At 41.4% G+C, this 23,190-nt stretch overlaps 1 protein-coding gene across 1 annotated transcript in view; it reads right to left on the minus strand.

The window, feature by feature from the left end:
- The window catches only part of LOC139373473 (collagen alpha-1(XIV) chain-like), an 88,077-nt gene that overhangs the window by 20,866 nt on the left and 44,021 nt on the right, over positions 1-23,190 (minus strand). Inside the window, exons 19-36 of the mRNA XM_071114029.1 lie at positions 21,798-21,927; positions 20,673-20,795; positions 19,267-19,416; positions 15,976-16,092; positions 13,847-13,993; positions 12,773-12,847; positions 9,364-9,503; positions 9,039-9,162; positions 8,172-8,315; positions 7,871-8,035; positions 7,737-7,775; positions 7,203-7,341; positions 6,410-6,552; positions 6,026-6,135; positions 2,687-2,845; positions 920-997; positions 577-663; positions 262-315 (exon numbers count right to left, since the gene is read on the minus strand). Coding sequence (XP_070970130.1) covers positions 262-315; positions 577-663; positions 920-997; positions 2,687-2,845; positions 6,026-6,135; positions 6,410-6,552; positions 7,203-7,341; positions 7,737-7,775; positions 7,871-8,035; positions 8,172-8,315; positions 9,039-9,162; positions 9,364-9,503; positions 12,773-12,847; positions 13,847-13,993; positions 15,976-16,092; positions 19,267-19,416; positions 20,673-20,795; positions 21,798-21,927 — 2,124 coding nt within the window. The remainder of the gene's footprint in view (positions 1-261; positions 316-576; positions 664-919; positions 998-2,686; positions 2,846-6,025; positions 6,136-6,409; positions 6,553-7,202; positions 7,342-7,736; positions 7,776-7,870; positions 8,036-8,171; positions 8,316-9,038; positions 9,163-9,363; positions 9,504-12,772; positions 12,848-13,846; positions 13,994-15,975; positions 16,093-19,266; positions 19,417-20,672; positions 20,796-21,797; positions 21,928-23,190) is intronic.

The following is a 23,190-nucleotide window of genomic DNA, read 5'->3' on the forward strand; positions in this document are numbered from 1 at the left end:
ATGAGATATGAATAAAAGATTAGAACTTTGCAGGGGGCATTTTCAGAGAGAGTGGGTTTTCAGCAAAGCATCGTATAAGGAATCTTTTGTGGAAGAGAGGTATCCATCAATGTGGGTATGTGTCTGTCCACCCACTCAGTGCTTGTGGAATTCTAACATATCGTGGTTTCAGTTTTACAAGCTGCATTGACTTTCATTGGGTTTTTATTTACATGAGTGTGTGTGTGTGTGTGTGTGTGTGTGTGTGTGTGTGTACTGTACCACAGCTCCTGGTTCTCCACGGTCCCCTCTCCCTCCTCTGATCCCAGGACCTCCCTGTTGATAACACACAAACACACACCCTCTGTCACACACCGTCAACATACTGTACGTATCACAGACATTAAAGACCCACTCTTTCAACACATCCTAAGCATACTATCACACGCCAGGTGTATGTACTGTAGCTATGTATATTTCCCTCTCCATCTCCAAATGTCTGTTCATCTGGCACTGAATGCAATGAATGAGTTCCTAGCTCAACAACAGCTTTAAGTAACAAATGATGGTGATGAAGGAGAGACGAAGGGTCCTCACAGGGGGTCCAGTGGGGCCGGGGGGGCCTTTGCTGTCCTGTGTGCAGGTGCAGGCCCGGGGCATGGCAGGACAGTCCTCCTCCTTCCTCTGAGAGATGAGAGAAACACCACAATAACATGACTATGCTACTGTGCGACCAAATGACAATACATGGAACACAAGAGGACAATGAGCTAATGATTACGATAATGACCAAAGCATAATGATGGAAAAAAGAGGATAACGACCACAAGACACAAAATGACATGATCCTACAACATGCAACTAACTACACATTACAACAAAGGTTAGGGTCATTCCATGTCAGTCAGTAGATGAGATCAGTAGTGAGGCTTGAACTCACCAGACCAGGAAGCTCACAGCACTTGTCTCGGCTGGCCCAGGACGTGCTGCAGACAATGTCAAACGACTGCAGTTGAAACTGAGGACAAAAAGAACAACAAACACAGACATCTTTTTTATAGTGAACAAAAATATAAATGCAACATGTAAAGTGTTATAAAGCTTTGTGCACAAATTTGTTTTACATCCCTGTTAGTGAGCCTTTCTCCTGTGCCAAGAAAATCCATCCACCTGACAGGTGTGGCATATCAAGAAGCTGATTAAATGATCATGATCATTACACAGGTGCACCTTGTGCTGGGGACAATAAAAGGCCACTTGTCACACAACACAATGCCACAGATGTCTTATGTTTTGAGGGAGCGTGCAATTGGCATGCTGACTGCAGGAATGTTCACCAGAGCTCTTGCCAGAGAATTGAATGTTAATTTCTCTACCATAAGCCACCTCCAACGTCATTTTAGAGAACACAATTCCATTTTATCAATGGCAATTTGAATGCACAGAGATACTGTGATGAGATCCTGAGTCCCATTGTCGTGCCATTCATCTGCCGCCATCACCTCATGTTTCACAATGATAATACATGGCCCCATGTCACAAGGATCTGTACACAACTCCTGGAAGCTTAAAATGTCCCAGTTCTTCCATGGCCTGCATACTTACCAGAAATGTCACCCATTGAGCGTGTTTGGGATGCTCTGGATAGATGTGTATGACAGTGCTTTCCAGTTCCCGGCAATCTCCAGCAACTTCGCACAGCCATTGAAGATGAGTGGGACAACATTCCACTGGCCACAATCAACAGCCTGACCAACTCTATGCAAAGACACGTATGGAGCTGCATGAGGCAAATGGTGGTCACACCAGATACTGACTGGTTTTCTGATCCACACCCCTACCTTTATTTAAAGATATCTGTGAACAACAGATGCATATCTGTATTCCCAGTCATGTGAAATCCATAGATTAGGGCCTAATGAATTTATTTAAATTGACTGATTTCCTTATATGAACTGTAACTCAGTAAAATCTTAGAAATTGTTGGATGTTGCGTTTAGATTATATACAGGTTGTGCTACTTTACTACTAGTCTCTTGATAAAACCAGCAGCAAGCTGCAGAACTCCTAAATAAGGCCTGAGTGAAAGTATGATAACTCTTCAGTATTACACATAGCTAATAGACTCGTTGCACAGCTCTTATTGAGGAGGAAGAATCAATAATTGGTCTCTTTTCTCCTCCTCTGCAGAAAGGGTCCATTTGAAAAAAAGGTGTGAAAATTTTTTGTCAAAGGAAGAAAATTATCAAGCCTATCAGAGAGTACATCTCACTGCTTTTCCTGTATGAGGATATCTGGGCTATTTATGGAACTGGGCGATTGGATATGAAAGTTCAGTTGGTAGTGTCTCTGTTGTTTCTATGACTTGTTTATATTTAGTGGCAAATGGACCTTGAAGTGCTGATGTGATTATACTTCACTCAAACCCTCTGTCTTAATGCTGTTATAGGAATTCATAACCTAGGCCGTAGATAGTTTATCCACCAGTGTATTGGTTACTGTATGACACTAAACATCTTACTGTACTGTAAGGCACGTTAGAATTCAGCCCGGCTAAACATGTAAAATAAGGTGAATCAAGAGGTTAAAAATACATAGAAATCCAATTACGGAATGTTGACATGGATATTGAATGGGATGTCCTTAGAACTACAGTATATTCTAGTAATTCTATGTCAAAACAGCTGTGTCTGACTATAGGGCTTACCGGTGCAGAGTTGTCCTTCTTCCCCCGGGAGCGCACCATTCGTCCCAGCACCTCCAGGCCATCTGTGGTGATGTTGCCCGCCGCGTTGATGGCCTTCTCCCCAACCAGCTTACAGTCGATGACAGCCTTGGCGTTGGTCTTGCTAATAGCCAGGTGCAGCTACAGGGAAGTTAAAGAACCAGACCTGGGTTAAAATCCTATTTGAAATCTTTCAAATACGTTGAGCGTTTGCCAAAGCCTGCCTGGAGTGCCAGTTTGGCAGGGTTTACACTTTTGTGGCTATTCTATTGGTTCCATTGCGCCAGGCAAGGTCAATCCTAAACACAGCTAAATTATCCTAAATTATTTAAAATAGTATTTGAACCCAGGTCTGTTTGGAACACAGACGCAGTGGGATTGAAACGTCTTATGTGTGAGTAATAAATCACTGGGCAGCATTACAGAGTTGCGGGCGGACATACTTTTTCCCCCAATAGTCCAGAACGCAGACAGCGGTTCAAAGAGACAGAGGCTGTAAAATAAGGTCTGCTCTCAGAATTGCACCAGTCGGTTTTGAAGTCGGGTGATTTAAGACGTTTTTGTGACAAATAAAATATTCACTTTTTTTTTTTACCCTTGACACATCAAGCTTCTACTGTATGCTTCGTGGAAATGGGATGTCTCATGGGTAAATATACGGGGGAATTTCAAGACATTAGCAAAATCACATTTGGTGATTAGGCCTGGCTCGCAGTCGACATTCCAATTCATCCCAAATGTGTTCGATGAGGTTGAGGTCAGGGCTCTGTGCAGCAATATTCCCTAAACAAAATTGAGCAAATTTCAGGTCGGCTGAGCACGAACCTGAATGTTGTAAAAATTCTGCGCAACTTCCAGCGTGCATTTACTGTGAACACTGAGGCTGTACCCTCTTTAAGTTACAGTTTAAACAGTGGCCAAGTAGGATACTGTGGCTATTGTATTATAGTGTAGGCCTACCAGATTGGCCTACTATCAAAAACAATGGAGAAAATGCATCCCATAACATTTTAACATGGAAATAGCTGTTTAATCATTCAGCCTACAGTAGCAGCTAATGTGTGGTGTTCATTGTAGGCCTACATTCCATGAGACTTTTGAAAAAAAAACATGTAGGGCTTGACATTAACCTGTGACTGAACATGTTGTTGTGTTGTTTGATGCAAGAAACCACTTTACAAAATAAAATCCATTATTATTCCCATACCATTACTACAGAGAATCAGACAAATTATGCTACCTTCTGCCTATTGGCTACTTAGTTTATTCAAGCCTGTCTCAAAATACAACACTGCCCCTTTAAGACAAAAAAAGCTCTTTACCTAGCTTTTCAAAATGTCTAGAAATGTACACCTTTTGTGCCCTTGTAGAAAGCAATCACTCCCCTATTGCTGACTACAAATGATCTGAAACTGGGCTATTAACTCACTAACTAGTAAAGGATATGAACAAAATGTGCACATGTGGCTACATGCAGCTCTTGCTTTGATCTCAAAACAAGCGTATCTACTCACCGATCCATATATGGCAATGGTCTACTGCAGGTCTGATTGGCTATGCTGCACTGGTCTGTGTAGAGTATGGTCTGGGTCATGCACATAGAATCCTACTCCGATGCCTACAACAACATCTCTTGTATAGTTTGTTTTGTTTCGGTGTGTTGCATTGCAAGTGGCTTATATTGCATTTATTTGATCACAATTGCCACAGTAAAGGGAAACGTTGATAGTGTTAAGTAACAGGGAAAAGTCTAGAAAGTTGAGTGAAGTTACATTTTGTGCTTCTCTCCGTGGGCTGATATTTACTCTGCGCGGCCGTCTGCGGCAGTCTCAGGGGTACTGTACGCCTGCGCGCAGTTTAGAGGGAATATTGCTGTGCAGTCAAGTTCTTACACACCAACCTCGAAAAACCATTTCTGTATGGACCTCGCTTTGTGCATAGGGGAATTGTCATACTGAAACAGGAAAGGGCCTTCCCCAAACTGTTGCCACAAAGTTGGAAGCACAGAATCAGCTAGAATGTCATTGTATGCTGTAGCACTAACATTTCTCTTCACTGGAACTAAGGGGCCTAGCCTGAACCATGAAAAACAGACCCAGACCATCATTATTCCTCCTCCACCAAACTTTACAGTTGGCACTATGCATTCGGGCCGGTAGCATTCTCCTGGCATCCGCCAAACCTAGATTCGTCTTTCAGACTCCCAGATGGTGAAGTGTGATTCATCACTCCAGAGAACGCGTTTCCACTGCTCCAGAGTCTAATGGCCTCGAACTTTACACCACTCCAGCCGATGCCTGGCATTGCGCATGGTGATCATCACAATAACAGCACTTACAGTTGACCGGGCAACTCTGGTAGGGCAGAAATTTGAAGAACTGACTTGTTGGAAAGGTGGCATCCTACAAGGGTACCAGGTTGAAAGTCACTGAGCTCATCAGTACGGGCCATTTTATTGTCAAAGTTAATTGAATACAGGCCATAGTCACTTTCAGTCATATTAAATCCCCCCTCCCTACATAGTTTAGTTTGTTTGGAAGAGGCTATGATTCAATTATGAGTATATTATTCTGGCAATATTGGAGTGCCAGCTTCATTCCACAAGGTTTGCATTTTAAAAGAACAAAATTAATTTCACCAGATAGCAGGTGAAATATGAAGGGGTGAAGGGATTCCTTGTGAATATCATAATGGCACCGTATTACCCACAGTATATGTTACTGCTACAGCCACACACTGTGTACTGGTCCCGTGTGGCTCAGTTGGTAGAGCACGGCACTTGCAACGCCAAAGGTTGTGGGTTATAGTCCCACTGGGGCCACCTATACGTAAAATGTATGCACGCATGGCTGTAAGTCGCATTGAATAAAAGCGTCTGCTAAATGACATATAGTACTATTATTGTGCAGCAAAAAAAGTTGAAGCAATTTGAACAGTCATAACATAAGTGATTTACAAACTGCTCCAAAAAAGGTCTGTGTTTGTTTCAGGTGCTACATCTCACTCAGGGATGATAATGTTAGTTATCTGTAGACGGAGGATGATTATGACATTGGCAAGTGGGTGACCTGAATACACTATCAGATAGCTGTGCCAGTGAAGAGATAAAGCACATCCTCGTTCATTTTAGCAGCAGGCCATGGATGTGGGCAAAGGTATTGTAAGCTCCACTGACAGCCAGACAAGAGTGACTTAACATCACTCAACAAGCTGGCTTATAGCCAGGAAGCAGGACATTCTCTGAGGTGATAGGGTGATGTTGTAGCATTTAGCGTTTGCACTGAGGAAGTGAGACAACAAGGAGTGCTTTTGAACTCTGACCTTGTGGAAACTGCCGTAGAAGAGCTTCTTGATTTCAGGTCCCTCGAAGGTCACTGTCTGAAACTGTCCTTTGTAGTCATGGTTGAAGAAGGTGAGGGTCTTGCCACCGTCTAAAGTTGGAAAGAGAACCGTTTGACAGTATACAGTACAACTCGAATATAGTGAGGAATGTTCTCGTTTCAAATAGAGGAGGCACGGACAGTTTAGTAGACATTGTGCAATCTGAGCAACGGGATACCTTTTGAAAATGTAGCCTACGTTGACAAAATATTTGTGCTGCTCACAACTGATAAATGAGCAGAGACACCTGGGGAAATGTCCATTGCTTTGTCTATCTTATGACAGCAACCAAGTCCCAGCCCCATCCCCCGGCATTCTACTCACTGTCCAGGATGACGCCCACCAGGGGCTCGTTGTCCTTGTTGAGGATCTCCCACAATGCAAAGGGCTCTTTGGGGGTTTCAGGCAGCAGGCGGAACAGCATGGTGATGGTGTAATCGGAGGGCAAGCCCTCAGGGTGGATAAACCTGGAGTGGGAAGTTCACAGAACAATAGGCTCTAGTCTGAACGTACTGCAGGTTTTGTTGTACTGTAGCACAGTCACCGAGTTCAACTGTTGTTAAACACATTTTCAAATGCTGCTTCAACTTGCCAGTTAAATTCTTTCAATAGTGTCTTTCAATTTGAAAGAGAGGTTAGGAGCAGAAAGCTATTGTTTCTCCATACTGTATTTGGACCACATTTGCTGCATTATAATTTGAGAATGGAACACAAAATGACTATGCTTTGTGTGATGTGGTGTGGGGATTGTTGCAGATAAAGGAGAGGAAATAGACCAGGCAAGGCCAGCTGTCTGTCATTATCACCACCTCTTCATTGTAATAACAGCATTGTTAGGCCACATGACAGGAAAAGAGGATTCAATTCAGGGGAGTAGGGTTAGTTGTATGCAATAAGGTGATGTTTTTGTTATCATTGGGTAAGTGTTGCCAATACTTAAATACATTGTCATAAAGGTATAATATATATGAAGTGTCATGTACTTGTGTTAAGCAACCTGTATCATTGTAGTTCCTGACATTTTGTCACCTTGGACAAGAGCATCTACTAAATTCTACATGATTGATGGAAGATAATGCACTGTAATGCCTTTTAGTTAAGATGCTAGTTTCCATACTTGGTGGGCTGGGCGAGGAGGGAGTTGTTGTGCAGTCGAAAGCAGGGGAAGCTGTTGAAGGTGCCAGGCTCCATGGACACTCCTGATACACGTCCATACAGACCCTCCACCAGGCCAAACATCTCCATCATCCTGAAACCTGCAGCCACAACATAAACAACCGTGAGTCGGTGTAAAAGCAGATATATCCATACACAGTTGTCTACTGATAAGTAAAAATAATCTGTTTTATCATGACTTCTCAATACTGGGCTTCTACTTCTTATCATTGAAGATATTCTGACTTACTAGTACACATTCGGAAACAGGCCATTTCACGCAGTGTTAATGGTATGGGTTGACACTTCAGAGTCCAGTGTTTGAAATGATCTGTGTCAACTGTACTGTCCCTGTCCAGTTTACAGTGATGTTGTGCATAACAGTTATACTGGGGTCGGAACTAGTCAACGGGTCAGAGAGTAGAGGTCTTGACTGTGCCCTATATGCTAGGAGGCATGAAGAGGTTCTATAAGTAAGCATGCTCCAGTCTCTAACCTGGCAAGGTACTGCCACTCATCGCCACCGAAGGACAAGCTGAAAGACAAAACATTTATGTCACTCCATGGATAAAAATAGACACAATAATATGCCCCTTCCCTGTTTCCAAATAACATGGATGTAGGACTCACTGGCAGTGGCAGCCTCACAAACAAAGGTGACCAGCTTTTCCTCAATTTTCTGGAAGGCGTCTAAATCGTCCACAAAGAAAACGTGTCTCTCGCTGGGCTTGCTGGCGATGCTCACCAGCTCCCCGTAGTCCGCATCCGCAAAACCAATGGCAAAGACAATGTACCCTGTGAAGAAGGCAAGAATACATTATTGCCAATTGTGTGTAATGTGCAATCTAGGACATTTTGGTGGACTAACATATACAGATACTTTTTTTGTACCACCTTCTATTCAATTGAATTCTCGCATCATGTGCATTACCTTCCATCTGCATCTCTTTGGAGACCTTGTTGACATCGTCCTGAGAGCGCCCGTCAGTCAACACCACCACTACTTTGGGGATGCCCCTCCGGATCCCTCCCCCCACCGTGAAGATGGTGTCTTTCACATGCCGGATGGCTAGCCCTAGAGTAAGAGAATTAGCAGGAGGGATGAAGGGAGGGGTGGAGGGAGAGAGAGAGAGAGAGAGAGAGAGGGAGGAGGGGAAGATGAAGAGAGGAGTTACACTCAAAGTGAGATTGACAGCAGGATTTAGCCAGGTTACTTGGTAGAGGATCATGGTTTTGGGTTACCACTATCACTGCAAATGATTCAGCAAAAAATATACAATGTAGTTATTATTCCCACCCCACCTGCAATTATACACATTACACACAAATACAGCAGAATCAAAGGAGAACACAATGCAACAATTATCATTACCAAGCGGACTTCTTTGTTGCACCCGTTTGAAAAAAAGAAAACATTGCTGGATGACTTGGAGAATGCATTATCGCTCCCCTTGGGGTTCCTGGGTTTGGTACTTAGAAACACTGATTAGTGACAGTGTCTCACTGTTCTCCGGAAGCCATGCTTGACAACTCTGGCCTGTCTGATTACAATGACGGATTCTTTTTTGGCAGGTTACAAAAGGAAAGTCAATAAGGGGTATTTATGTTCATCTGGCGGCTACAGCTGTCTCAATGGGATTCAGTTATCCTGTTAATTAACTGTTATGGGAGTCCCTTTAGAAATTCTAAGAAAAATAAATGGGGACTTAATGTATGCAGAGTAGTTATATGAAAACTCTTCATTGGTAGGGAGTGAATAAGGTTTGACAAAGGTTTGGCTTTAATAAAGTCTACTTGCCTGTCTTGGTGTTCCCTCCCTTGTAGGAGATGCGGTTAATGGCCTCTAGTAGCCTCTCCTTGTTGTCGTAGGAGTTGAGTTTGAACTCGGTTCTAGCATCGTCACTAAACTGGACAATGGCCACCTGGCAGGAGAAAGATACTATGAGTTTAATGAAAACTGGGGCATTGTTCATAAAAGCACAGGTGACACAAGAGTCAAACATAAATGTACCTTCATACATTTTAAGACCATTAATTACAATTTATTTGAGTATATCACTACAGTACTGTAAATGCTAGCTACAGGACCTCACCCATTGGTTGATCTAGGTGTCAATATTTACCTGAGTGCCATCTGGTCCAATGGTGTCAAGGGCTCCTGTGGTGCTGTACAGGAAGCGGATGATTTTCAGGAAGCTTTCATCCCCGATGCTCCAGGAGCCATCCACTAGGAACGCCAGGTCTGCCTTGGCTGCCTTGCAAACTGACATGAGAGAAGGAATGAGAGAAAGGAGCAAGAGAGGAGAGAGTGAAAAGAAGTAGAGAAAAGTAGGTGGAGGGAGGAGGAAGAGGGATAGAGAGGGATGAGGAGAAATGAGGAAAGAGGGGAGAGGGATGAGGAGTGAGAAAAGGAGAGGAAAAGAGGGGAGAGAGTGGAAGAGTGAGAGAAAAGAATATACAAACAGAGAAAGAGACAGAGGGAGACTGAACAGGACATTTACATTTACAAGGCAATTAGAACATGCTCTTATCAAGAGCAATTTAAATTCAGTGCCCACAATAAGAGTTCCTACAATAGACAGCATATATAATACAAACTGACAAAGAAAGAGAACAATACACACACACACACACACACACACACACACACACACACACACACACACACACACACACACACACACACACACACACACACACACACACACACACTAGCCTCAAAAGGCAGCAGTGGAAGAATCACAATGGAGAATGGAGAGAGCTTTCTCATTCTCCACAGGTTACGAGAGAGGAGCTGCGATGATTGGCAATTATCTCAACAACTTCCCTCTCGCATATCAGCGCCAGCCAGGGACAGATTGACCAGTAGAATACCTCATTTCCTGTTGTTTACTGTTCTGCTCTGTCATTTTCAAAGGAACCAAAAATAATAACCAAGTTGCTAGTACGTGGGAAGCAAAGTGAACTAAAAGTAGCGTTTGTTGATGTTTCCTAGGCATACAATGACAATAATAAAACAATAACAATTACAGGCTTGGAAGTTCCAACAGAGGGGACTGAGTTCTCAGTTAACTTTTACAAGACTCATCCCGGGAAAGCTGTGTAGGAAAAAAGAAAACTGCTAAGATTATCGTTCTCTAAAACAGCAAATAAAGTTAAACTTTTACACATTTTCTACAAGTTTTTCTACAAGTATAATAATACTATGTTGCATGTGTTTGTTGGAGAATTGTAAATATTCTGAGATATTCTGACTTGAAACTCAAGACACAAGGTCACACAAGTTCCAGCTTATGGTATTATCTCAGACTAAAAAGCTCATATGTGATCGTTTTTGAAAGTCTGAATAGATTTGTGATTATTCTAAAAGCACATTAAACAGCTTTACTATCATTTCAGATGTCTGTAGTCATGACCGTGCAATAGACACTGCAATACATGAACTTGTATTAGATTCACATATTTGTGTCAGAAATCATTTGAGGTTTGAATGTCAGTCAGGGACCGGTTTAAAATTGACCAAGCAACCTGACAGAGTGATTTCCATGGTAACTGCCTGTTCTGAGGGCTCTTTAATTTACTCGAACCTTTCACCAAACAAAATTACAGTGCCTTCAGAAAGTATTCACGCCCCTTAAGTTTTTCCACATTTCCTTGTGTTACAGCGTGAATTTAAAATGGATTCAATTGAGATTGTTTTGTCACTGGCCTACACACAATCACACAATACCCCATAATGTCAAAGTGTCATTTCTTTGTTGTTATTGACATGTTTTACAAATGAATTACACATGAATAGCGGAAAGGTCTTGAGTCAATAAGTATTCAACCCCTTTGTTACGGCAAGCCTAAATATGTTCAAGAGTAAACATCTGCTTAACAAGTCACGTTACAAGTTCCATGGACTCACTCGGTGTGCAATATTAGTGTTTAACATGATTTTTGAATTACTACCTCATCTCTGTACCCCACACACACACATCTGTAAGGTTCCTCAGTCGAGCAGTGAATTTCAAACACAGATTCAACCACAAAGACCAGGGAGGTTCTATTGGTAGATGGGTAAAAAAAGAAAGAAAGAAGCAGACATGAAATATCCATTTGAGCATGTTGAAGTTATTAATTACACTTCGGATGGTGTATCAATACACCCAGTCAAAGATACATGCGTCCTTCCTAACTCAGCTGCTAAGAAAGCAAGGAAATCGCTCAGGGATTTCACCATGAAGCCAATGCTGACTTTAAAACAGTTACAGAGTTTAATGGCTGTGATAGGAGAAAACTGTGAATGAATCAACAACATTGTAGTTACTCCACAATGCTAACCTAATTGAGTGAAAAGAAGGAAGCCTGTACAGAATAAACATATTCCAAAACATGCATTCTGTTTGCAACAAGGCGTTGAAAATCTGTCAAAGCAAACTTTTTGTCCTGAATACAAAGTGTTAGGTTTGTGGCAAATCCAATACAACACATTACTGAGAACCACTCTCCATGATTTCAAGCATAGTGGTGGCTGCATCATGTTATGGGTATGCTTGTAATCATTAAGGACTGGGGAGTTTTCAGGATAAAAAAGAAAAGGAATGGCGCTAAGCACAGGCAAAATCCTAGAGGTTCAGTCTGCTTTCCACCAGACACTGGGAGATGAATTCACCTTTCAGCTGGACATTAACCTAAAACAAAAGGCCATATCTACACTGGAGCTACTTACCAAGAAGACAGTGAACGTTCCTGAGACCGCTGTGCCACTCGGGAGACCGATCAACAACCAATTTGACAGAGTTTGAAGTATTTTGAAAATAATAATGGGCAAATGTTACACAATCCAGGTGTGGAAAGCTCTTAGAGACTTACCCAGAAAGACTCACAGCTGTAATCACTGCCAAAGGTGATTATAACATGTCTTGACTCAGGGGGTTGAGTACTTATGTAATCAAGATATATTAGTGTTTATTTTTCAATCATTTTTTTCAATGTTAGAAATGTTCTTCCACTTTGACATTACAGAGTATTTTGTGTAGATTGTTGACAAAACATTACAATTAAATCCATTTTAATCCCACTTCGTAACACAACAAAATGTGAAAAAAGTCAAGGGATGTGAATACTTTCTGTAGGCCCTGTATGTTAATTAAGGTTCATGCCACTCTAAGTGAGTTGAACAAAAATACATAGATAATCTACCATAGGGGATATCTCTACACTATCTATTTGCCGATGGGTGGGGACTTGTGAGCATTTGAGTGCAAAATTGCTGCGCTACATCACCCAGGTAGATGTTCACAATGGACAGTATTAGTTCCCCTTACCCCATAAAGGAACACGAAGGGCTTTGAGGCCAAGCCAAAAGCACTATAGCTTACTAAACGCAATATACAGACCTAAAGTTTTTCTCTCCAGCAGCCCAACCAAGCATCAGTGTTAACTAGAGAAAACACTGATGACATCGGTACTGGTCTACCAGATAGGAATCGAATGGACCACACTCGGACCAACAGGTATGTATTTACAACAGGCTTTTTGTCTTACCTTCCTTGGTTGAGGGTATGGTGGGAGGAGGGGTGGTAGTGGGCGGCCTGGTGGGTGCTGGGGTGGGAACAGGGACTGCATGAAAGCAATGACATAAGACACACACAAATCATTATGACATCCTCATTAGTTGTCTATGTCACCTCACCTAACCACATGCTTGGTGAGGCTTTCATTTACAGTAAAAAAAAAAATGGCTACAGACAGAAGATACCACATTGATAATAGCAAACATAATATATATAATCAGTCAGATGATAGAAGAATCAGAAGGAATTCAGAGAATAAATCTGAGATGGTAGCTTATGCTTAGCAGCATGCCGAGTTGATGATTAAGTTACCCATATACAGTAATTTGCTAGCTTGATCACTACCAACAGCGGCAGTCAAATTGAAATGAATTTAAACATTTTTTTCTAGCTCTGGAACCCTGCTGAAACTCGCATATACTTTACCGCCGTAGTTATTCAGCTACATGAAACTGGGAATTACTTTTGATGGCAGCCTGCAAGGCCGCCTGGGGAAACACAGGGTAATTTAAAAAAGGCCTTTAGCTCTAATCTGCATCAAAACAAAGCTATAAATCAGTGTCTACACTTAGAGTAAAGCAATTCAATGCAAACAAATGCCTGGTGGGTTAGAGAGAGTGCCTTGATTACTGTTGTGGTTGGCCACAGACCGAATCATGATTCATTCCTGGGAGAGGCATTCAAGTGCCTCCCAGGAGGCTAATAATGTCTTGAAAATATTGTATATGTTGTGATTGTCTGTAAGACATGTTGATGTACTGTATGTTTGGTGTGGTTAATGTTGTAACGACGTTGCTACAGTCTAGAGGGAATACTTTTTTTGTTTATGTTATAACTAAAAACTTTGGGGCGCCAAAATAAATCACTTCGGGGTATGGTTTTGGCCGGCGTGCTGCCGGTTGCCGACCCTTGAGCTAGACTGTTGAGGTGATGTTGGAACTTATGTCGTCACAACATTGTAAGAATCCTTCCTGAGAATAGTAGCAAGACGGTTGTAGGGCTGTTGTAGAGTGTATACTAAGCAGCAGTTGATGGGGACACCTACAGGTTCTCTCTGTGGTGGTGACTGCAGGCCCCTCTGTGTCCTGGAGTTGGGCGTACACACTGATTTTGTACTGCGTGTTAGCCGTCAGGTCATTGAAGCAGTGTCGGGTGGCTCCTCCTCCCAGCCTTGCCTCCTGTTTATGTCCATCTAAAATGATGACAGAATAACCATCACAATATGCACTGAGTGTACGAAACAGGAAACTGTTGAGCATGAAAAACCCAGCAGCATTGCAGTTCTTCACACAAACCATGTATTAAGACCGGTGCCTCTTACACAAACTGTTCGGGGTTATTCAAATATCTGGCAACCCGAGCAGTGGCCTTTCCATGAGTAGAATCTCATTATGAGGTCTCCTGTGGAAGTGGAGGGTTCATTTCTCACCCCAGAATTTTAATTTCAGAACCTTCCCCTTAAGGCCTCAATTTAAGCCAATTTCACTCATACACCGAGGTGGTATTTTCTTTGGGTAATTATATATTTATCTAGCCATCATAAATCCTAATTTGGGCTTAATACCGGCTGATAGATCTAATATTTCAGGAGCTCCCAACGGTAATGCTGCGAAATTGCAATGTGCGAAACGCTACACGATAATAATGATGTTTGGGTCTCAGTGTTAAACTTGATGAATTGCTCGCATTATTTTCCTATTTGGCAGATGATACTCATATTGGGATCAACACAGCATTGATAAGACATTGACATTTTAAATGTTTCATTGCTGAAATATTCCATGCCATCTGTTGCATAAATCCCACTATATGCTAACTGTATATTAGGATAAATTGATCATTGAATGTCATGAATTGTCTATAATTAGATTAATGCCAGGTTCTTTCATTAATTCAGGATGTATTTTGTTTTATCATATGGACTGGAATACTAAACTCAGCAAAAAAGAAACGTCCTCTCACTGTCAACTGCGTTTATTTTCAGCAAACTTAACATGTGTAAATATTTGTATGAACATAACAAGATTCCACAACTGAGACATAAACTGAACAAGTCCCACAGACATGTGACTAACAGAAATGGAATAATGTGTCCCTGAACAAAGGGGGGGTCAAAATCAAAAGTAACAGTCAGTATCTGGTGTGGCCACCAGCTGCAATAAGTACTGCAGTGCATCTCCTCCTCATGGACTGCACCAGATTTGCCAGTTCAGTGCACCTGCACACTGACAGTTGGTTGGAAGTCTCACGTCTGTGAGGTGATAATTATGACTTAAAAGATAAAAGGCGCTTACAATATTTTCCTGAATATAATTTTTTGCCTCATAATGTTCTGCTTTGTGGCAAATACAGTATCTAGTTAACTACAATCTGAAACAGAAGTATCTGGAACTTCCCCTGTCAGAGCACATTGAACCAGAAACCCAATTGTTGAATTTTTTCAAAAAGTTGCAATGAGGTGCAATTACGGTCATCTGCATAACAAGTATATCTTGGCTAGCCAACGTTCACTTATTTAACCATAGGATATGTAAACGTCAACTAAGCTCGGCTGTTAAAAAGCCATGTAAGCCTAATGTATATTATTCGAAACTGAAACCCAAAATATAGCCCCCAGAGTCTGTCCTATTGATGTTATATCTTATGCTTTATACTGTATGTAATATAGCATAATTTAACATGTAATATTGTTCAAATGCTATGATATACAAATGACAATCCCCCAGTTCCTTATACAGTTCTGCTGGGGAAGTGTGAAATCCCTGTCGGTATTACAAGTGAATCTTTCTCCCTGCAGGTTTCTGTGTCCCAACCGAGATTCCCTGCCAGGAGCATAATTCCTGACCGGGATCACATGTGGATTCTAGGGGGGAGCTGACAGCCTTATCCACATGGAGACGTGTGGCCGCATGGTAATCACCTCCTTCCACTAGAGTGGCTGTGTCAGTGTGTGGGGAATACCAATGTGGATTTGGTTGCATATAGTGTACTGTACAGTGTACGTCTACACACAAAAGTAAGGGCATACTGTCAAGGAAAGGGTGTGGATATTGTGCTGCCATGACAAATGACTTGCTTATAGTAAGCTCAATACTGTAAAAAAAACGGTTATTGGTTCAAATGGAACAGGGCAAATTGATGTGTGTATGTGGTTGTGTGGTGCTGGGCACTCACTGAGCAGCGACTCGATGACCACACGGTACAGAGTGGCGTGGCGGTGGGAACTCCACTGGGCACACATGCTGTTCATCCTCACCTGGTAGGTGTTCAGATTGGTCACTCCCAGGTATACTGTGACAGAGAGACAGGCACATTATCACTATAGATCCAACTCATCACATTGGAAACATTGGGCTCCCGTAGTGGCGCAGCGGTTTAAGGCACTCAGTGCATGAGGCGTCACTGCAGTCCCTGGGCGGCAGGGTAGCCTAGTGGTTAGAGCGTTGGACTAGTAACCGGAAGGTTGCAAGTTCAAACCCCCGAGCTGTCGTTCTGCCCCTGAACAGGCAGTTAACCCACTGTTCCGTCACTAGGCCGTCATTGAAAATAAGAATTTGTTCTTAACTGACTTGCCTAGTTAAATAAAACATATATATTTTATTTAAATCCAGGCTGCATCATGATTGGGAGTCCCTTAGGGCGGTGCACAATTGGCCCAGTCCTGTCCAGGATTGTCATTGTAAATAAGAATTTGTTCTTAACTGACTTGCCTAGTTAAATAAGGTTACATTTAAAAAAACAAAAAAAGAAGGTGAGCAGACCCATCATACTGGAAGCCATTTCACAACAGGCCTAAGACTGAAAAGAATGTCTATGGATCAGTATTCAGTAGATTGTTGTGCTATACTGCAACATAGTGGAATGTAGTCTTGTCATCGTGACTTGACTTTAACCAGAGCAGTGATGGTAAATACACCAGTGATCCCTGCAGAAGTGACTAAATGATAAAGCCCTGCAATATAAACATATCCTTAACGATAATGAGCAGACATCTATCGTCAGGCAGTGCATCTATCGCCACACAGCATATGTCTCCATTTGGGTTGGACTCTAAACATACGGCGTGAAAGTTATTTGGGGAGTTGAAATATGGTGCCGGTATCCTACTCCTAATGATCAGCAGTACAAATCCATTTATGCAAATGTTGCATGCATTTCTTAATCTCATTCTTGCGTGCTGCTATCGATTTGAATATTTCAGTGGGACATACATTTGCAGTTTCATTCCAAAATGCAATATATACATTTTCAGAAATGTTGGTAAATTAATTTAATTTAAAGAAATTATGAAACATATTGATGTGTTTTTGTCACTATCTAATCAAGGGTTGTTCAATGACAGACATGTATTTGTTTAACATCTGTCACTTGATGGTTTCATTTCAGAGAGACAAATAATCATGTTTTTTTGCAAAATGCTATATATTTGCCTCACTCTCAGAGAAATAAGTAGTACTTGTCACACCGTGACCATAGACAGCCATTGTTTCTCTATGGCGTAGTAGGTCAGGGTGTGACTAGGGGGTAGTCTAGTTTATTATTTCTATGTTGTTTTCTAGTTTATTTTTCTATGTTGGTGTTTTGTATGATTCCCAATTAGAGGCAGCTGGTAATCGTTGTCTCTAATTGGGGATCATATTTAAGTAGCTATTTTTCCCCACCTGTGTTTGTGGGATATTATTTTGTGTTTGTGCATGTGCACCACGTAGTCACGTTTCGTATTTTCCGTTTATTGTTTTGTTTGCTTAAGTTTCATTTTATAACAAAGATGTGGAACTATACATCGCTGCGCCTTGGTCCGTCTCTCCTCACGATCGTGACAGTACTGCTAAGTTTCAGTGCTAAATGTTTACAGAGAAATGTACAAATTATACATTTGTGAACTCAATATATATACCGTATATTTTTTAAATAAATTCAATAAAGTATTATGAGATCTGTATGTAAAACATTTACATTTGACATTTTAGTCATTTAGCAGATGCTCTTATCCAGACATACAGTAAGTGCATTCATCTTAAGATAGCTAGATAAGACAACCACATACAGTATCACAGTCAAATATACATGATACGGATATTCCATTCCAGCTAAACAATGGCTATATAGCATTTTGCTAAATAAAACATTCTAAAATATATCAATAAAACATCCGAGAAGAGTAATATTTTACCCACGCATGAAAGTATCCATAAGCAATCATTTCTGATTAAAAAACACAAAAGTGAAAAATTGGTGGATATAGCGTTTTGTAAATAAACTCCATTTATTTTGGGGAGCTTGGAGTAAATTATGCCCATATTTTGTATTCAGAGTCACGGAAACTAATTTACTCACAACTGTTCGGTAAATAATCTAATCGGCATATCTTGGAACATGCACATTTCCCAATGCATATGAATAAATTAATTAACGTTTACACAAGTAGACTGTTACATAATTCTTAACATACAATACAACAATTCATTGACTTTCACAAAGTAACTATACACATAAATGACTGTAAAACAAGGAGATCTTGAACACGACATTGAGCTATCCCCATTGTTTCTTACTGTAGTGCAGGGTTCATTAACATGCTCACTCTGTGTCAGTCAGGCATCAAACTCCACCCAAGAGACACCCCTATCCTGATTGCTATATCTCTATCTATGCCCTTCAAATCACGCACTACCCAAGCGTGCTTTACTTAATTATCATGCACAAGGTGATATCGTAGTTATGTGCAAACGAATGCGAGTCTCTAGTTTCCACTCCCCCTTCCAATCTGATTATCTGGGAGCTGCCAGCCCTAATAAGACAATGATCTCCGTTACAGTGCTGGGTTGCTGACACTGGTACTACATTAGGCACGCCTGCCTGACCACTTGATATCATTGTGGTGGCTGCAGTCTCCGATGGAGTGAAGCTGTGCTACTCAATAATTCGCACTGATTCAATCTCAGACAGCACCAGTTGACCTACATGTGATCCAAACTATGCTTGCTGGGAAAGATGGGGATTCAAATTAGAGAGGGAGGCAGGTAGCCTAGTGGTTAACAGCGTTGGGCCAGCAACGCCAGAAAAGTTGCTAGTTTGAATCCCTGAGCCAACTAGATGAAAAATCTGTTGATGTTCCCTTGAGCAAGGCACTGAACTCCTTCCTATAAGTCGCTATGGATAAGAGCGTCTGGAAAATGTAGAGGGGCCAACCTGGAAAGAGGATGATGAATAACGGAAGTGTATTTGACAAACATTGTGCCCCAATCACCTTGACAGTGATCAATGTGACCAGAAAGTGTTTAATAAATTAATTAAGTTTGTTATGCACAAAGGGGATAAGTAAGTAATTATGCAGTCACAGTATACACAGTATCCATTCTGGAGTCCTGCTCTACTTGGAGGTGTTGTGTTGAATAATCGATTAATTAACATATATCCATTCTCGAGTCCCATTCTACCTGGGGCTGCTGATAGTCTACTCACGTGTCCTGGCCTTGCCAGTGAGGGCCTCGCTGGAGCCGGTGGTGTAGGAGGCGATGACCCTGACGCCGTACTCTGTACCGCTCATCAGGTTCAGGATCAGCATGGTGTTCACGTCCTCGCCCACAAAGGTCTCCAGAGCAGGTCCCGGAGCTGTGAAAAAGAGAGGGTTTGGTGTGTGTGTGTGTGTGTGTGTGTGTGTGTGTGTGTGTGTGTGTGAGAAAGAGCTCACATTCACCACCACACATACTACAGCACACTGCTTGCAGAATTCAAAGGCTACTCTCGCCTAAGGAGCATTTAAGACGTTATTGATTTTTTGCAGCTGACTGTGATTGCTAGAATTTCATGAATACCGCATTGTATTAAGTGTGAATTGGAGTTTGAGTAGTGGGTTGTCAGTCAGAAAACAGCTTTAGACATCATTGTGTGGAATGTTATAAACGTGTTTTGTGTCAAGGCGATTTTTCCCTCTAGCAGATATATAAATAGGGTGGTAGGAATTTCTCTTTTACTAAACATTTCGTGCTTAGAAGGTGATGAACTGACCAGATAACATATGAGTGGGATCACAAGCGTAGGAGGTGGCCCAGAATATCATCCTTTGTAGTTAACACAATATATTGAATGAGGGTTCATGCTCTTTCACAACATGTGTTTGTGTGTGTAGTATTAGTAGTATTGGCATTAGTAGTAGTAGTGGGAGTAGTAGTAGTATTAGTAGTATTAGTATCGGTATTAATATCAGCAATAGTAATGGTTGTATTAGTATTAGTAGCAGTACTAGTAGTAATTGTAATTAATTGTAATTTGTAGTAGTAGTAGTAGTAGCAGTAGTAGCTGTAAGAGTAGTAGTTGTAGTAGTAGTAGTAGTAGTTGTAAGAGTAGTAGTAGTAGTAGTAGTAGTAGTAGTAGCTGTACCTTTAGTTGTAAGAGTAGTAGTAGTAGTGGTAGTAGTAGTAGTTGTAAGAGTAGTAGTAGTAGTAGTAGTAGTAGTTGTAAGAGTAGTAGTTGTAGTAGTAGTAGTTGTTGTAAGAGTAGTAGTTGTAGTAGTAGTTGTAAGAGTAGTAGTAGTTGTAAGAGTAGTAGTAGTAGTAAGAGTAGTAGTAGTTGTAAGAGTAGTAGTAAGAGTAGTAGTAGTAGTAAGAGTTGTAGTAGTAGTAAGAGTTGTAGTAGTAGTAAGAGTAGTAGTAGTAGTAAAAGTTGTAGTAGTAGTAAGAGTTGTAGTAGTAGTAAGAGTTGTAGTAGTAGTAGTAGTAGTATGATATATTTGTTTTATATGCAGCATTGATGTGTGTTGTAGGGTTTTTGTGGGTTAGATGGGCTATCTTTGAAATAAGCAGTACTGTGTGTGTGTGTGTGTGTGTGTGTGTGTGTGTGTGTGTGTGTGTGTGTGTGTGTGTGTGTACCAGAGATGGGTTTGTAGACGACCCTGTAGCCCATAGTTGGGGATGGGGGAGTGTCCCAGGTGATACGGAAGCGGTTGTACCATTCCTCCGACACTCTCAGGTTCCTAGGAGCAGACAGTGGCACTGCAGGATGAATGAAAGAGCAAGGGAAAGAGAGAATGAAATTAGAGATGGATAGAGGGGGGAAAAGTATGGAGACATGAGACAGATAGATATAGAGAAGGAATTAGAGGAAAAAAGAAAGAGAGACAGACAGACGGATAGAGAGAGATAAAGGCATAGTGCGAGTGAGCGATGGACAGAAAGAGAGAACAGAACACACTCAGAGAAAAGGTACATTTTCATCAAGTACAGTAATGAATTGTAGATGAGAAACTCTGTGTACATATGAGTCACTCAGTCTCCTGTCCTAAAAAGAGAAGCACGTTGGCAGTTCTAAACCTAATACACATCTGATGGGCTTTTAGATGACTAACTTTGAGTCACAACCTCACAGCGTTGGACTGAATTACAACTGGATTCAGTAGTGTTAGCAGAACTTGTTCCATACAATACAAATCATACACACAACCAATGTGACACGTCGTTTGAGGGATTAGCCTAATTGTTCATTCTTAAAGGGGACTGTCATTTTCAGAGCAGGGAAAATAAAAAGCAACTACTCATGTTTGCATTTGAGGAAGAATGTAAATGTGAAATCCATAAAAATTATTTTGCTAAGCTTCTGAAAACCTCCACAGGAGGAATTACCATCTCCTGTCAAATCAACAGTTTATTTAAGCCTACGAGAGCTCCCTGATGTAGAGGTGAAGAGCTTCCATTGGATTATTCAGTATGTGTCAATGATATACAGAGCATGGTTATCTCACCTACGGTGAGGGTTCATGAACTACCTAACTAACTCATTCCCCATGTGCAACACTGGTTGAAACAGTCATTACAACCATTCAACATGGTTTGAGCAGTTTTACCTGCTGGGTCTTTAAAGTTCCATATTCCACATGAAAGAAGAATACAGAAGCACAGAGGCTTCCATTGTGCCGAAGAGAACAGAACACATATCTCAGAGTCCGAGCCTGTCACTAAAATGTCACCACGGAGAGAAGGTCATGCAGACAGACTTACAGGTGCGTCCCATGCGGCTGACACCGGGGCCATCTCCGTCGGTGTAGACCGGGGTGACCGTCACCTTGTACTCCGTGTCAGACAGCAGTGGCTGCAGCAGCAGGCTGTTCTGACCACCGGGGACCATTTTCTAGAACACAGATACACACACAACTGCAAATCACGATACTAGGACGAGGTTCTGGTATTGTCTGGAGTGGAGGCCGGTTAAGGGACATGCTGGGTCGATGTGACTGGTGATTAAATGTACTGGAGTTGTATCAGAGGAACAGATGAAGCTAGTAGGTAGCCTTGCACCAGACATGTCTGTGCTGTCTTTCCAACTCCCAAACTATGGTCATTGTTTGGCATGACATGTAGAGGTGAAGTCTGGGACCAGGCGAGCTAATAGGAGCTCTGTGATGGCTTTGTTTTTAGTGATAACAGAAAGATCAACGGATCTGATTTCTGTTTTCGCATCTTTTGTATGTTAAGCGAATCTTCATGTCCTTACGTCATGTGCAATAACGTGTGATAGTGAGTGAATGAACATGCTGTATTGGAGAAAACCATTCAGCAAATGACTGATTAAATTGAATGATTAAGGCCATGAAACAAAATTGAGCAGACACGAGATTAAGTTAATACTGTATCTAGGAGAAACTCTAGTCTAGGACTTTTAGGCAATCAGTGAATGACAAGAAAGAATACCTCCCCCAAATAGTTAAGAACATGTCAGGTCTACACTTGAGCAGAAAACTAGAATTAGAATCATACTGGCTCTGGTTGCGTATTAATCTTTGTATGTACATAATAAACATGAATTAAACAAGTATTAATTCATATCCACATCTAATAGCTGACAGGAATATAGATTTAAACAGCAATTCATTGCAAAGTCATATAGGGGGTACTAACAGGCATAGAAATGTACATGAAGTTAGAAATCACAAATAATGCTACGCTTGCCTTGCTACAAAAGAAAACAAGTATGTTTTTTGGGGTACTTTGCCCCCAATTTATGTACAATTTTAATTATAAATAGACATTGAATTTGAAATGAAGGTATAGACTACCTAGACACTGATATCAGTAAATTTAATTGGAAAAATATTTTAAAAAATATACTTTTAAACTTTCAGGAGTTAGGCTATAGAAGTTAATTGAGTAATGTATTGCACAGTGCATAACTCGACATGTGAACACTGTGAATTCGTAATGCAGGCTGTCTAATTTCAGAATCACCTAGAATGTTTGTCATTTCTGGACTAAAGCCACTCCTCCTCTTCCCTCTCTCTCTCTCTCCCAGGCATCTTCTTTTTCTCTGTCTCTCTCTCATCCACTCTCCATTCCTCCTCTCATTCCTGTTTGCATTCCGAGCGTGTGCGGTCTAGCCTTGCCTCCGTCCCAAAAA

This window comes from Oncorhynchus clarkii, chromosome 18, assembly GCF_045791955.1.
Source record: "Oncorhynchus clarkii lewisi isolate Uvic-CL-2024 chromosome 18, UVic_Ocla_1.0, whole genome shotgun sequence".
Lineage (NCBI taxonomy): Eukaryota > Metazoa > Chordata > Actinopteri > Salmoniformes > Salmonidae > Oncorhynchus > Oncorhynchus clarkii.